We start from the raw sequence: 16,101 nt of genomic DNA on the forward strand, positions 1-16,101 counted from the left end.
CCCCGCTTGCCCCGCGGGCAGCAGGGCAGCCACTTCCACGGTCCTGGGACCAGGCCAGCGCCCGCCCCGGCTAGGCTAGGGCAGGGCGGCGTTGTAGGAGGCGGAGCCCGGCGAGAACTGCCCCAGGCGGACACCTGGATAAGAGGACCCTGGCTCGCCCGCGCCAGCTCCGCGTGGTGGTGGGCGGTGGCTGGGTCATGTTGCTGGTGTTGTTGAGCCTGGTAGCAATGTACAGGAGCGCCCTGCCCGGAGAGCCGGTAAGCATCCCCCTCTTGTGTGAGCGGTTTTTTGTTTGTTTGCTTGGTTGGTTGGTTTGGTTTCCCATCCTTTTAGCTGAACCCTGACCCGACAGCCCAAATTTCTAGGAAATTGTCCATGGTCCACCTTCTGGAAGGGGCCAGATTGGCACCCCTGAGATAACCACAGTGGGCTTTGCACCTCCATCATCCTATTCCCACCCTGGAAGGCATCTTCTGTTAGAATGCCTGCTGGAGACATGAACTTTAGCTGTGTCGCAGATGCCATCCTGGGCATTTGGGCTCACCTAGTCTTAGTGGTCTCCTTAATAAAAGGGTGCTACTCAAATCACACAGGTGGTATGCCTCGCCTCCTGCTTCAGGGTGACTAGACAGCATCGCTCGCATCTGCTCTGCCCACCGACTGGGTCACCAGAACACAGTGCACCCGTCTGCTTGCTTGTTTTTCCTATCGGTCTTGGACCACGTAGATTCCTGAAGGCAGCATTCCTTCCTTCTCCCGTGCCCAAGAACGAAAGAATCTTTCTAGACGTTCCAGAGGGAAAAAGCTCCTCCTCAAGAAGGCATTAGATGCAATCCTTGCCAGGTTCACACAGCACTCGGTATCCCTATGACTGGAAAAGTCAAAGCTAGTATATGGTGTCACCAAGCCACCAGCTGCTGTGCTTGCCCTCTCGGTGCCAAAGAAAAATTGTCCCTGGGGGCATTTGCTGTGAGGACTACAGAATGAACTTTGTGAAGGTTCGCGCTGGTGCTTGTCACACTACCGGTCAACTAGATCTTAGTTCCTAGTGTGTGGCTCATTTGTTTAAAAAGAATGTCACAAAGCAAAGGACCATGGATGACTTCACCCAAACCAAATTTGTCCCACCAAAACCTTTGTTTTCTGCCTTCACATGGTTTTTGGAAATGAGGAAGCTGGGGTCCGGGAGCCCTTTGGGTTGGTCACGTTGCATCTTGCCACTGAAGATTGCTAACAACTAGAATACATGTTTCAGGCCCGAACCCTATTCATTACTTTTCTTTTGTAAACTTCAAGGGATTTATTTAGTACTGACCTTTCTTAGGCACTGATGAGTTTTACCTTTTTGGAAGCTGTTTTAGGAAGATGTGATGAAATAACAATTGCCCCTGGTTTTCTAAGCAGCTCAGGTGAGTCCTAGATCAAAAGAGAAGCATGATACGAACCCGGGGAAGGTACAGTGGGCTGCATCCATTGCTGCCTGCTTTCTTCTCCTCTTTGTATAGCCAAATGCTAAGTTGGAAAAATCAATAAATATTACACTGTCTTGAAAACCAGTAGTTAGACATTAGATAGTCAAGGTGCCTCACAACGGCCATCAGCCATCTGAGGCAGGGGAGGTGTGTGTGTATGTGTGTGTGTATGTGTGTGTGTGTGCATGCATGTGTGCATGTATGTGCACGTGTGTGCATGTATGTGCGTGCGCACACTCACATGCACACATGCCTGTGAACATGTCCTCAGAAACCAGAGGCATTGACTTCTGGAGCTGGAGTTAGAGACACGTGTGTGCATGTATGTGCGTGCGCACACTCACATGCACACATGCCTGTGAACATGTCCTCAGAAACCAGAGGCATTGACTTCTGGAGCTGGAGTTAGAGACAGCTGTGAGTTGTCTGAGGCAGGGGCTGGACCGTAAACACAGGTCCTCTGCAAGAACAATGTGCTGTGTTAACTGTTGAGCCATCGCTCCAAGTCCCAGCTCACTGTTCTTTGAAAATTTATCACTTTTGCATGCATCTAAGGAAAAAGAAGGTGTTTTGCCTAATTTGGTAAAATAAGCATTGTGGTTTGCTGGCTTAGACATGACATTTGGTTTCTCTCTTTCCTGCAGACTATTCAGTGTGGCTCTGAGCCTGGTAAGTGCACTGGAGAATGGGTATTTGGAAGCACAGGTGGACAGTAAGGTCTGAGTCAGGAAGAGGGTTCTGGTAGACCAGGCACATGGTGATAATACATTGCCTTGTTAGCTAATGGGAGTGAAGTTTTCAAGGCAGAATGAGGAGTAAGGATGTGTTTGAGATGAGCTGGCCTCCCAGTAAATTAACACACAGGTAGAGTGGAACTCACCAGTCTGAGTGGGAAGCAGTACCTGATTCTACAGAGGCACACTGATTGTGCTGGGAGGGGCCATACCATTGATTATTGGAACTAGGAAGCAAGTTTTTTATACATGGGTACCCAACATGGTACTTTGAAGATTGAGTGGGTTTTGTCCAAGAAATGTGAATAGGGAGAGTGAGCAGGAGGGGAGGGGAACGGTTTAGAAATGGTTATGGTGAGGGCTAGCTGACTGGAGTCCAGGACTGAGGCATGGAGAAAGCATGATTCATGTTAGTGAACATGTCAAATACACTAAACATACGTCCACACGTACATGCACACATATGTACCTGGAACACCGCAAGTACTGTAGAGTTTGAGACCACGAGGCTGAGAGAAATTATTTAGATGTATAAACCAGCCAGCATCCAGAAGAAGCCTGGCTTTCCTTAGCAGAAGTGGGTTGCGATGGATCAGGGCATATCACTTGGAGGAAATAGCTTCTGACTGCGCCTGAAATGGGAGTGCCATTGTAAGTATTCTTGCCTTTCCCCAGGGCCATCTCCAGAGTGGATGGTGCGGCACAATCTCACCCCAGGAGACTTGAGGAGCCTCCAAGTGGAACTTGTTCAAAAAGGGGCTGCAAAAGAGGATTTTTCAATTTTGATGAACATAAGCTGGATTCTCCGGGCAGATGGTAAGTCTGCTTCAGTCAAAGCATCTACTAAGCCCGAAATGTGAAGGACATAGGACCCATTAATTCTACTTCTAGGCACAGACCACAGATGTGCATACACCAAAAGCCACATCATAGGATGTGTACAGTAACACTGTTGTTCATAACAGCATCCAGGTGACCAAGAGCCTGAAAAAACCACAGAGTGGAAACTATGGAACTCAACAAGGAGAATTCTTTCTGTGTGTGTGACAATATGGATGGACCAAGCAACCAGACTCCAAAGAGCTATATAGTTGTATCTGTAATCATGCCTGTGGTAGCACACAGAAGAACAAAACTAAACTAGAGGTTTGAAGCCAGGATGGGAGTTTGAGGGCTGCTCTGGCTTGGAGGTAATTGAAAGAAAACACAGGCAGCAAGTGGGGGTGAGTGGTTCTTGCCCTCTGCCGGTTGTAAAATGTGCAGGGTCACTGAGGAGCAGTGAACTCTGCAGTCACACTTCGAGATGGGTCCCCTAGTTTAGGAAAAGCTCTGGCTTCGGCTAATTATCCACTTCCAAATGACGTCATGAAAGTCCTGGCATTTCCTCCAGATTATACAGTAAGCAACATGTAAGTTCCTTAGACAAGCCAGTCCTGGGATCCTAATGCCTATGCTCGTGGGTTCCATTCGCCAACATTATACTTGGTTTTGTCAAGACTCCATTTACCCAGCACCTGGGAGACTGAAACAGCGAAATTGCTGCAAGTTTGAGACCAGCCTGGGCTATTTACTGGATTCCAGGACAGTGGGATACAGGGTGAGAACTTGTCTCAAAAAACTCAAAGTGGTCCATTTATCTGGGAAAAGGAGTCAATGACAGGCTTCATCAGTACATTTTTCAGAATAGTAGCAATGTCAAGGTATGCCCCAAGGGGAGCTGTGCTCTATGTGAGGACCAGACAGACCAGGGCAGGGCTCCAGAAGACTCCTGTGAGATGCTACAGTAGGCTCTGGCCCCAAACCAAGCAGGGCAAGGTCTTTGGTCGATGTTTTGCACCTTAAAGTAAACTTGGAAAGGGTAGAGATAGAGAAAGAGACCCATGAGAAAGAATGACCAGCATGGACCTAGGGCAGTTAAAACAGGTATGGTCTGGTGCTGATGCTTGGGCAGTCTTTGTAGAAGGAAAAAAGCAATCAAAGCTAAAGCCTAAAACATCTTCTAAAACCAAACTATGCAGTGCATAGGACCCATTAATTCCATCCCTAGGCACATCTGGAAGAAGAACCTATACATACACATGCACTGGAAGACAGGCATAGGATATGCACAGCACTCTAAGCAATTCATCTCCTTCAAGAGACCTAGAATGGGGCAGATGGCATCACTAGCCATGGGTACTTTGTATAACTCAGGCCAACCAAGAATGAGTAGAGCTTGGGCTTTGGAATTTGGGTTTGTATCTACTGCTGCTGAGCTGTGAAAGTTCAGGCAGTGTATCCCCCCAAGACTCCTGAAGCCCCCCCCCATTTACCCTATCTGAACATTGGATACCACAGTACACACCACAGTACACAGTACACACCAGCTGAGATGAAGCATTGACATTATAGAATACTATGTGAGCCACATAAGTGCCAATGAAACAACTTCCCACTTCATTGTCTCTGCAGCCAGCATCCGCCTGTTGAAGGCCACCAAGATCTGTGTGACTGGCAAAAGCAACATGGAATCATACAACTGTGTGAGGTGCAACTATACAGAGCCCTTCCAAAGGCAGACCAGACCGTCTGGAGGCAGAGTAAGCACGCTTAGGCACAAGGCTTGCTTGGGAAGCATCAACAATGGACCTCAGAAAGCCTGCTGATGCAGAGTGAGATGCCTGCTTGGGTTTGGGTTTGAGCACCACTTGCCCTGGGGATGCCAGCATCTTTGAGACTCAATGTCCAACAGAGTGAGGGGAGCTAGACGTAAATTATATCTGTCCTCTAAAATGCCCCTCCTCTCTCACTCTGAGTTATATCAACAAACTGGGCTGGATCCACTCCCTGCATAGACACTGGCCAGAGACCTGTTTCAGCTGGAGCGTAGAGATGAAATGAAAAATGAAAAGGGGGGCTGTTAAGCCCGATAACCTGAATTCAGTCCATAGGACATACAGAAAGAACAGATCCTTCAAGTTGTCCTGATCTGCACGCACACACACTATGGTATGATCCCCCACTAGCATGTATACATACACACACACACACACACACACACACACTATGGCATGATCCCCCACTAGCATGTATACACACACACACATACACACACTGTGGGATGATCCCCCACTAGCACACACACATACACACACACCATGGTATGATCTCCCACTAGCATACACACACATGCACATACACACACACACACACACACACACACCATGGTATAATCCCCCACTAGCATATACACACATACACACACACACCATGGTATAATCCCCCACTAGCACATACACACATACACACACACACATACTCACTCACACACTGTGGCATGATCCCCCACTAGCATACATGCACACACACAAACACACACACACACCATGGTATAATCCCCCACTAGCATATACACACATACTCACACACACATACTCACTCACACACTGTGGCATGATCCCCCACTAGCATACATGCACACACACACACACACACACACACACACACACACACACACACTATGGCATGAACTCCCACTATTTTATACACACACACACACAGTGACATGATCCCCCACTAGTGTATACACACACAGTGACATGATCCCCCACTAGCGTATATATACACACACCTTGTGGCATGATCCCCCACTAACCTACACACACACCCTGCGTATACACACACTCTATATTTACAAATGAAAACAGCCCCACACAGAGGCTCTGGTCTTGGACTGTACACTTGCCCTGCTTTGCTTTGCAGTGGACCTTCTCCTACGTAGGCTTTCCCGTGGAGCTGAGCACAGTCTATTTCATCGGGGCCCATAACATCCCCAATGCTAACATGAATGAAGACAGCCCTTCTTTGTCTGTGAACTTCACCTCTCCAGGTAAACATCCTCACTCTTTGGCGATTCTGTCTTACTGTCTCACCTGTGTTATGGCATGTGGTTTGGTGTGGAGTCTTGGGAAGCCTTTGAAGCCTTAGTTTCCCCCATCCGTGGACACAGTGCTAATCACTCCACACTCAGGGTGGAGAGCGTTGTTAGATAGGCATGAGAGAACCATGTTCCTGGGTGCCAGGCAGGAAGCAAGATGTACCATCTCTCCAAGCACTTAGCCTAGGTCCTACGCACAACAGTGGTGATGCCCTGACTAGGCTCCTTTGTGGTTGGTACCATCCACGGTGGCTTTGGTGCCACACCACTTACTATATGGCACTTTCCAGCTTTCCTAAATGACACCAAAGCTCACCGGGATTTTATAAAGTGAGTTTTATTTGGGGATGGTTTTAGAGACGCTGCAAAAGTAGACCAAGTTTCCATCCCGCTCTCAGTTCCTCTTGCTGTTAGCATCTGCTCTCCGGAGTCCATTATGAAAACTAGGAAGATAACATTGGCATATTTCTATCTACTCAACACCAGGCTTTGGGGATTTCAGCTGCTTATCCATTGCATTTTCTTCCTGTTCCTCAGCCTCCTCTGGCTGTTGTTTTCCATGACCTCATCAAACATCGATAGTTTGTCGCTAATTTGAGTTTGTCTGATGTTTGTTTCATATGTGGGTCAGGGAGCTGAGATTTGGGCATGAATCTCACAGGAGACATTGAACCCTCCTTACTATGTCCTCCCTGGGGTGTGTTAATTAGTGAGGGTCATGCCTACTAGGCAACTGGGTCCCTACCACCTAGAGCCTCGTGTCTGGAAGAGGCGGAAACTACATGTATTGTCAACTCCCACTTTTTGGTTTCCAAGTCACTTCTCGGTGATCATTTAGATAAAGGCTGTGCTTAAAATGAGATTACTTACAGCCTCCACGGGTGAATGGTTTTCTGTTTAACTGTAAAATGATTTCTAGACCTGACATCTCTCTCATGTCTGAAGAGAGTGTATGTGGTGTGTGTGTGTGTGTGTGTGTGTGTGTGTGTACTGGGAAAGGGGTTATAGTAGAGATACCTTTTACTCAAATGTAACAACTTTCATTCAAATTCCCAGGCTGCCTAAACAATGTAATGAAATATAAAAAGCGGTGCATTGAGGCAGGTAAGTAGATGTAGCATTTCGCTTTCCTCATTTAGACATCCTCCTAACTGGGACCCATGAAGCTCCATTCAGCCGCAGATAGATAAAGGAACTGAGATGTGGAGATGGAAGTTCTCTGTCTAAGCCACTCAGTGAAGGCCTGCCTTGGGTTAAGCAGCAATCTAGATTGGGACAGACTCTTGGGTTTACTAGAGCGGCAACTGCTACAGGAAGCCACCCTATCCCTTGGCTAAACCTACACATTATCCCAAACCCCACTTAACAGCATGCTCATGGAAAGTTGCTTTGTGATCGGAGGAGAGCCCCACTAGCCTTTACACCTGCTTATTACAACTGACCTGTGGTCAGTGGAGGCTCTGGGTACCTTCTGTTTGGATTAACAAACATGGTCAAGTGTTGGTTCAAGTAAGGCCCTGGAGGCCTTCTCGAAAGACTACCTCCTATTCGCAGAAGATTCTTTGATCTGTGATGGAGTTGCTTTAGGATAAGTCAGTACCTCATCCCAATTTCTAAGGGTGAGTATAAACTTTGGGGCAGTATAGTCTTGTGATGTTAATGAAGTTAGAGATATTGACTGGGGGTAGGGGATCTTTATTCCCACCAAGAGAGCACTCTCAAAGAATTTTGAGGCTCTAAGGTTAAGAGGTGCAGGACCTAGAATGAGTCCTCCTCCAACCCACTCCAAGAACCAGCTCCCAGCCAGGGGCCGAACTGGTCCCATCAGCAGAGAGCTAACTTGTGCTATTATATAGACATGTTCCTGGAAATTTGCCCAGTCTTATTTGCAAGTCACATGAGCGAGACAACTGATTCCTGTAAGCTGTGTGACATTTCCTTCCTTGTATCCAGTGATGCTGACAGCCTGTCTGTAAGCTCTGAGCCTCAGTTCACTTACTCCATATTCTGGGGCATTCCTCCTAAACTGACATCCCTCCTCTATCCCAGAAAGGAGAAAACAGCAGTCCTAGCTCTCTTACCTCAAAATGTAGGGTGAACATTGAACTGAGTTGTAGACTTTGATCTGTAACTTCCATTCCTAGTTATTTTTAGTAAAGCAAATGGCATGAGAGGGGTGTCCCTAAACTTTCTTAGAAATCAAATACTTTGCAATTCTGGGAATAGTGTCGGAAGATATACTATAGTTGAGTCCATGTCTCTTAGGATTTAGATTTGTTTCTGGAAAGCCCCCTTGGGGACTCAGATAAGGGAGGGGTCACCCATGTGGTTCTCTCTCAACTTGTAGGAAGCCTGTGGGACCCAAATATCACTGCTTGTAAAAAGAACGAGACGACGGTTGAAGTGAATTTTACAGCCAATTCCCTTGGAGAAAGCTACAGGGTTAACATTCTACAAAACCAAGGAGAACTGGGGTGGTCTCTTGTGGAGGAGGTATTTTCCCCTTCACCCCTTTATTACCACCCCATTCCCAACCCCAGATACTTCAGTATCTTGAAGTAGAGACATTTTAGAATCCTTTGAATAGGTTTTCTTCCAAGAGATCCCAGAGCTATCTGTGGTCCAAATCCCTGTAGGCATCCTATGGATGATGAGTCTAAAGCCAACTACAGACAGAAGTTTGAGGCTTCTGACGTGAGTCCTTCTTCACATAGTCTGACGCACCAGAAGTCAGTTAGGAACAGTGGCTTCGTCACTCTCTGTCTACTCACTCGTGACTACAGCTCTGACTGTCTCTCACTTATCTGCACCAGAATAAACTGACACGGATGTCTGTGGCCATTTCGGTGAACGAGGAAAGTGAAGGTACCGAGGTCGAGGTGAGTTAAATAGCGGTCTGCAAAGGGAGGGCCACGACAGAGCTGTTTGCTCCACCATGGATGCTTTCTGTATGTCTTCATGGGATGCTAGGGGTCGAACCTAGGACTTCTTGAATTATAGGTGAGTGTTCAGCAATTGATACACACAAGCCCTCCACATGCATTTTAAGGATGGCAAGCTTCCCCCCAGTATCCCCCATCAAGCTGGGTGTCGGGGACTCTTTAGCGTCTACAAGAGTGAAAGCTGATGCCACAGGTGTGGTGCCTTTGCTTGGGTGGGTGGCTGTTGACTTCCCAAAGGGCTTTTATTTTTATTTTCAGTCCTGGATCCTCAGAGTAATTCTGAGATGGGACAGTCATTTTATTTCCCCAAAGCCTCAGTTTTAACTCAGAAGTGAAGCCGAATGGGTTGAAGCTGGAAGGCTGTCCAGTGTCCAGGTCAGTGTCTGAACTTAGGAGAGCAGCTGTTCACCTTCTGGGAGCCTCAGCTGGCCCAGGAGGAAACAGGAAGTTGGAAGGGTAGGTACTCAGGTCCCTGTAGTCTACAACATGGATACACAGAGGGTCACAGTCCATGACGGTGCCCGCGAGCCATTCTCCACTCCCTCGAACATGCAGCGCTCAGGATGACCAAGAAAGTGGACCCTGGCATGACAGCACCTGCACCTTCCGGGAAGTCGTGGACTGCCCTAGTGCTGGGTCACTTACCTACTGTGGTCCAGGGGAGAGATTTGTATGTTTATTAGGATGTAGCCGCCCTATCAGATAAGGAAAACTCCGTGGCTATAAAGTGAACAAAGTTCAAGGGCATCGCTGGGGCATTGCCAGTGTCTTGGTCCGGAGTCCCCAGATTGGATCTGTGGCTACAGAAGGGGAAACAAGGGGGAAACTGTTGATGCCAATGCCATGAGGTGAAAATCACATTTCAGAAGGGGAAAGGGCTGTGCTGGAAGTGTGAGCACTGTAGTCTTCCTCTCCTTTTCCTCAGCTGATACCATATTTCCACACCTGTATGCCTGACTGCATCCGACGCAGAGGACTGGTTGGGCTTTGTATAGACACAAGTGGCCCCTACCCGCCAGACAACAGTAAGTACCAGTCATTACCGAGGGATGATCGGAGAGGCTCAGGACACACAGGGCCCCTTTGAGATGTAACAGATTGTTCTGTGTCTTGGAGGGGCATTACGAGGTCCCTGCCGGTGTACCGTGAACAATACCTCTGCTACCCCAGAGATCTCATAAGCAAGTAAGAACAAAGGATCTAATTACAAACACAATATCTTTTCAAAAGCAGAATATACAGAAGGGGGAATAAAGAGCGCAAGATGGTTGTTTGAAGTGCCGCAGACAATGAAAAGAGTTACTGGGAATGAGGGGCCAGCGTGAGGGGCCAGTGTGAGCAGGAGCTGGTGTGAGGGGCATGAGGGGTTGGTGTGAGCAGGGGCTGAGTCCACGAGGGGTATTCCAATTCTCTCTGAATCCTATTTGGTTAACAAATCAGGAATACTGGCACCAAAACATGCCTTCCTGGTGCCGGAGAGCATGTTCTGGAAAATGTCTCTGCATTTAGAGATGTGTCAGTTCTTTTTATTAACAATGGACAGATGTTCTGAAACTAGCCCATGGGTTACAAAAGACAAAAAACAGCCAGCCAAACTTTAGATAGCTACTCCCGCAGGCCCTGACTTCTATGTGGGCACACTGCTGTGTGTACATTATGTTTGTAAGTTCTTCCTGAGGAGCAAAGATTCTCCAGACAACAAAAGTCATCATTCAAACCCTGGTTGAATGAAATTTGAAACAGTGAAAAGAAATTTGAGTTTGGAGAAAGTCCCCTAATTCCCTGCTGAGACTCTGGGGAGGAGAGGGCTGGTGAGGTCACTCAGTGATCACTCTTGCTAGGAAGGTCTTACAACCTGGGTCTGAGCCCTGGAAGCCATCGTGAAAGGACAGAAGAAATGACCTCATGTTGTCCTCTGACCTTCACACACACTCTGGCATTGTGTGCCTGCATTCACACCCACCACAGTTATACTTTCAGTGGTTGGTTGTGAGCCTAGCCTTTAGTGGCCGAGCCATCTTTCTAGTACACAGTAATACATTTTTTGAAAGAGACCTGAATCCTGGGAAAGAACCCTTAATCAGCATCCCCCTAAAGACCATCTAGCCCTTGGTTAGAAAAGGTCTAAGACCCCACTAAGAAGAGTAAAAAAAAAAATCCATGTGCAAGTAGAGGCCAAGTGCAGCTTTGCTTGCTAAAGGTGACCAAGCTGTTTCCTGCAGACAGAAGCATGCTGGGAGGCTGGGTGCCCCTCATCTTGGTGCTGCTGGTGGCTACATGGGTGCTGGTAGTTGGGATCTACCTAACTCGGAGGCAAGGTAAGGGCGGTCACTCTGAAGATACCCTGAGATCCTCCCCACCTGCCTGGACAGAGAAGGGAATCTAGCTAGGTGTGGCGACAGAAACCTTGCAGTCTCGGCCCTTGGGAGGAGGAGGAAGTGGGACAGGAGTTCAAGGACAGCCCCCAGAGGTTACTGTTCAAGGCCAGCTTAAGCTAAGCGAGAACCTGTCTCAAAGAGCCAAAAAGGAGGTCTTAGTGTACTGTGAGTTGCTCCTGTGTCTTGGCAGAAGATTAACTCTGTGCTTTAAGCTCAGAAAGCCACATGAACGAAATTTCATCTCGGGAATCCCTGCACTTAGAAGATGCTGCTGGCGCCGTTAGCTACAGGGCTATAGTAGCTTTGGACCTAAGTCTCGTTGCGTAGCACAGTGTGGGGCTTAACTTTACAGCAAAATAAAGGAACTCTACTGTCTGCAGGTAGAAAATAGACCACAGAGTTGACCCAACTCCTGATATGACATGTAAGAGGTCACATCTGTGTCGAAGTACAGAAATTTTCAACAGTTGGCTTCAAACCGGTGCCCTCAAGCCTAAACAGCTGCTCTGAGTTGATCTGAAAACAGAGCTGGTCTCTGGCGGCTGACTTAGTGATAGGGGCTTAGAAAGCACATCTTTTAAAAAGCTGTGAAGATTTAAGAATCAGTGTTTCAGGTGTTCAAAATGACTATGGGGGCTATTATTCCTCTGGCAGGAACAGATTGCCACCCTTGCTGACATTTCTCACTGACGGTTTAGACTACTGTAAAGGCCTGCTATTTGCTGGTAACTAACAAAGCTCCCCCTACAGGCAGGAGCACGGAGACTTCCTTCCCTGCCACCAGCATGCTCCTGCCCCTCGTTAAGGTCCTGGTGGTTTACCCGTCTGAGGTGTGTTTCCTTCACACGGTCTGCCGCTTCACCGACTTTCTTCAGACCCACTGCAGGAGCGAGGTCATCCTTGAAAAGTGGCAGAGGAAGAGAATAGCTGAGATGGGCCCAGTGCAGTGGCTCAGCGCGCAGAAGCAGGCGGCGGACAAGGTGGTCTTCCTTCTTTCCAGCGACACCCACGATCTCTGTGGCAGTGCCTGCGGCCCAAACACGGGTGGCGCCAGTGAGAAAGCTCAGGACCTCTTCCCTCTGGCCTTTAACCTCTTCTGTAGTGATTTCAGCACCCAGGCTCATTTGCACAAATACATGGTGGTCTGTCTTGGAGGAGCTGACATCAAGGGCGACTATAACGCTCTGAGTGTCTGCCCCCAGTATCGTCTCATGAAGGACGCCACTGCCTTTCACACAGAACTCCTCAAAGCGCCACGAAAAGTGCCAGTGAAGAAACGGTCACAAGTCTGCAGTGGCGGCTGCTCCCCATTGTAGTCTGTGCAGGAGAGGAAACTCTGAAGTCCTCCTGCTCTTCTGGTTCCAGGGACGGAAAGCTCTGGGATGGCCCCGAGGCTTCCTGTACAGGCTGTGTGTAGGGGGTACAACATCACAGAACTTGCTTTAGACCAGGAGTCTGCAGTCAGAGCTTGTGCAAACAAACATGCCTGAGGCTAGTCACCAGCAGGTTTTAGGCATATAATACCGCTACAGACATTAACGAATGGAAGCTAAGTTTACAAAAGCTCAATCATATTTATCCCCAAACACCAATAATGATTATCCCTGAAAACTAAGCATTCTGGCAATGAAGTAATAAGGCATTTCCCAGTCAGGTGTCCAGTCGTGCACTGCCCATGTCCTGCGCCGCACGCGAGACTATTCAGCCCTGTAACATTTTAATGTATTAATGAATAGTCTGTTTGAGAAGCACTCACTAATTCAGCAGCTTCCTAAGAGAAGAGGCCTATTACACACACAAGCTGGACACATCTTGTCTGACCAGATGGCCCACTGTACTGTCTGCTATCTGTATAGTACTTTCCTTTGTCAAACTTCTAGATCGACACCTTTATTTTTGTCGGAGAAGTGCTAGGAACTGAACCAAGGCTACTGTATAGGTTAGACAAATGGCTTGCCATTCAAATGAATCCCAGCCCCTTCAGTAAATTGAAAACTACTTCGCCAGCCAGGTGTGGCAGCACACACTTTTAATCCCAGCTCGGGGGATGGGGGGCTGGGGAGGGTGGGGGAGGGCGGACGGCTAAGGAACTCAAGGTCAGTCAGAGATAAGTAGCGAGACTGTCCGACAAACAAAAACATATTACCCATAAACCCAGGGTCTACTTTTGCCCAGTTACCCATCCACTGTTCTAGTTCCCAGAGTTCATGGTCAGTGCACATTTTCTGTTCAAGTCAAAACTAATTCACTGAAATCAGCTCTCCTGAAGTAATATTAGCTTTTTATAATCTATTACTTTGAAAAAAAAAAACCACCAAGGGCTGGAGAGGTGGCTCAGAGGTTTAGAGCACTGACTGCTCTTCCAGAGGTCCTGGGTTCAGCTCCCAGCACCCACGTGTTAGCTCACTGTCATCTGGAGGGATCTGATACCATTTTCTGGCTTCTATATACATTAAAAAGATTATTATACACACACACTACCAGCGTTTTGCTTGCATTGCCTGTGTGCCCTGTGCATGCTTGGTGCCTGAGGTCAGGAGAAGGTGACGGGGTCACCTAGAACTACAACTATGGACAGGTATGAGCCACTGTGTGGATGCTGGGAATCAAACCAGGGTCTTTGCACAAACAAATGCTCTCCACTGCTGAGCTTGCTCTCTACACCCCCTAATATAAATAAATCTTATTTTTAAAAAGTCCCCAAAACCCAGGACAAGCAGCAACAGTGAACAGATCTGTAACATCCTGAGTCGTCTAGCTCTTGACTTTCTTGAAGCAGCTTTTTCTTAATGTAGAAACCACAGAAATGGATCTATAATAGCATATGTATTTGTCTAGTAAGGCTTCATAGACCATAATAAAACTGTTTTGTAAGTTATCCAGTTTCAGGTAGTTGACTGTAAAAATGTTTTTAATGGAGGCTGGGCATGGTGGTGTGAAGACCTGACTTTGCAAGTTCTGTTTTAAAGAAGGGGCTTCATCTTAAGCCATAACGGGGGGGGGGGGGGGCAATCTCAGCTCTAGAAATGTGCTGCCATAGAAGAAATTTGGACAGGTACCCTAAAAATGGGCAAATAAGAAGATGGGGAGAAGGGTTATAAAATGTAATGAGGTCCAGATGTTCCTAGGAGGCATCCTGTCCTTGAAGACACCTTGTCAGTTATTAGTGGCTCTTTGTTAGGTTTTCACGCTCAAAAACTGACCAATGGTTTTAGAAATTACCTTACCCTAAACCCTCCTTCCCCAATCCCAAGAAGTCATACCATGAACTCCCCTGAGTACAGCATTTCCCCTTTAAAAGTTCTACCCTCTCAGGGCTCCCTGCCACACTTTCTGCATCCACCATGCTGGGGTGCTGGAAAGGGGTTGGTCCAAACTTGAGTTTGTATATTAAAAACCCTTGTGCAGTTTGCATGGGAAATCTGGCTCCATGAATTCATCTGGGGACCAGAAACTTGAGCATAACAGTGGCACATGCCTTTACTGGCAGAGAAATCTGAGTCAGAGCTACATAATTGAGAGACTTTGTTTAAAAACAAAAGCAAGTTTGTATCTGGTCAGGTATGGTGGCAAACACTTTTGAAAAATGTATTTTTAATTATGGTAGGTGTGTGTACCTGCATGTGGGTGTGTACATGTGAGTACACATATGCACTCAGAAGAGGCCAATGGCATCAGATCCCTTAGGGCTGGAGTTACAGATGGTTGTGAGCTGCCACGGGGGTGCTGGGACCTGAACTAGGGTCTTCTGAAAGAGCAGCGATGTTCTTGAACACCGATCTCTCTCTCCAGCCCTTGGCACACGTTTTAAATCACAACGCTTTGGAGGGACACGGGCAGAGCTGTGAGTTCCAGGCTAAAGGGTTAAGACTTGGTCTCAGAAAAGTTGGTAATTGCATATTCTCCTCAAGGGTCATGTCTTGGGGTTGTGGCTTAATGGCAGAGAATTTGTGTATGATATACAAGGCCCTGGGTTCAGTCTGCAGTAATATAAACAGCAAATGTGAAAGGATACATCATGCGTTCTAACACATAACACATGCCTTGGGATAAAAGAAAACCCAAGATGCATGAAGTGCAAACTCCCTGCATCCAGCTTCGTAAGCAGATGCTTTGTGATGGTGGAGGTAGCGCCTAGTGTATCAAGGCTGCTACTTGGCAAGATAGCTATCCAATGCTTCACAAACGTACTGATAATAGAAGATGGGTACAGCTTGTGTCACAACTTGAACCAGAAACCAATTTCCTCTGAATGAACACCTACCACGGTAAGTAAGAGACACTCATGTGGAGGATGATCACAACAGGTAAATTATACATCTCAAAGTGTAGGGCTGATGGTAAACTCTGTTCCAACGACCCAGAAACATAAAATCACATCCTGTAAGTTGGGGCAAAAACATAAAATAACAGGTAATTTTCAAATATAAAAGTATATATTCAAATAAGTATTACCAGGTTAACCATTGCTACATCACAGAGGACCCCTCTTGGTCCTAACCTCCATCCAAGGACCCCTCTTGGTCCCAACCAAGAACTTTACCTGGTGACTCTTACAGCCCCAGCAATTCCCCATCTTGGACTTCTACATTCTCTGCTCATCTCCAGGTCTCATCCGTCTCTACTTTTATCTCTCTCAGTCCTCCCCAAGCTGACTCT

The 16,101-nt window shown here is 47.3% G+C and overlaps 1 protein-coding gene and 1 long non-coding RNA gene across 2 annotated transcripts; one reads left to right on the top strand and one right to left on the bottom strand.

Annotated features, from left to right (window-relative positions):
- Window positions 1-104: 104 nt before the first annotated feature.
- On the top strand, window positions 105-14,320 carry Il17rb (interleukin 17 receptor B). Its single transcript, XM_048421503.3, has 11 exons — window positions 105-257; window positions 2,117-2,141; window positions 2,882-3,022; window positions 4,658-4,785; window positions 5,948-6,074; window positions 7,179-7,226; window positions 8,470-8,615; window positions 8,936-9,001; window positions 9,990-10,089; window positions 11,287-11,382; window positions 12,193-14,320. The coding sequence occupies exons 1-11, from the start codon at window positions 198-200 to the stop codon at window positions 12,756-12,758; spliced, it is 1,503 nt and encodes a 500-aa protein (XP_048277460.2). The 5' UTR covers window positions 105-197; the 3' UTR covers window positions 12,759-14,320.
- On the bottom strand, window positions 8,516-12,402 carry LOC146894859 (uncharacterized). The gene is made up of 2 exons (XR_015001268.2): window positions 12,264-12,402; window positions 8,516-9,864 (listed from the first exon to the last, which is right to left on the bottom strand). It is a non-coding gene; the product is annotated as an uncharacterized LOC146894859 (long non-coding RNA).
- Window positions 14,321-16,101: the final 1,781 nt, after the last annotated feature.

The sequence above is a fragment of the Myodes glareolus genome, chromosome 5 (assembly GCF_982192425.1).
Source record: "Myodes glareolus chromosome 5, mMyoGla1.1, whole genome shotgun sequence".
Taxonomy (NCBI): Eukaryota; Metazoa; Chordata; class Mammalia; order Rodentia; family Cricetidae; genus Myodes; species Myodes glareolus.

Bases quoted from the DNA above. Each gene is read 5' to 3' on its own strand.
- Il17rb (XM_048421503.3), top strand. From the start codon at position 198: ATGTTGCTGGTGTTGTTGAGCCTGGTAGCAATGTACAGGAGCGCCCTG. The intron at 258-2,116 runs GTAAGCATCCCC...TCTTTCCTGCAG, and splicing joins GCGCCCTGCCCGGAGAGCCG to ACTATTCAGTGTGGCTCTGA. The intron at 6,075-7,178 runs GTAAACATCCTC...TCAAATTCCCAG, and splicing joins TGTGAACTTCACCTCTCCAG to GCTGCCTAAACAATGTAATG.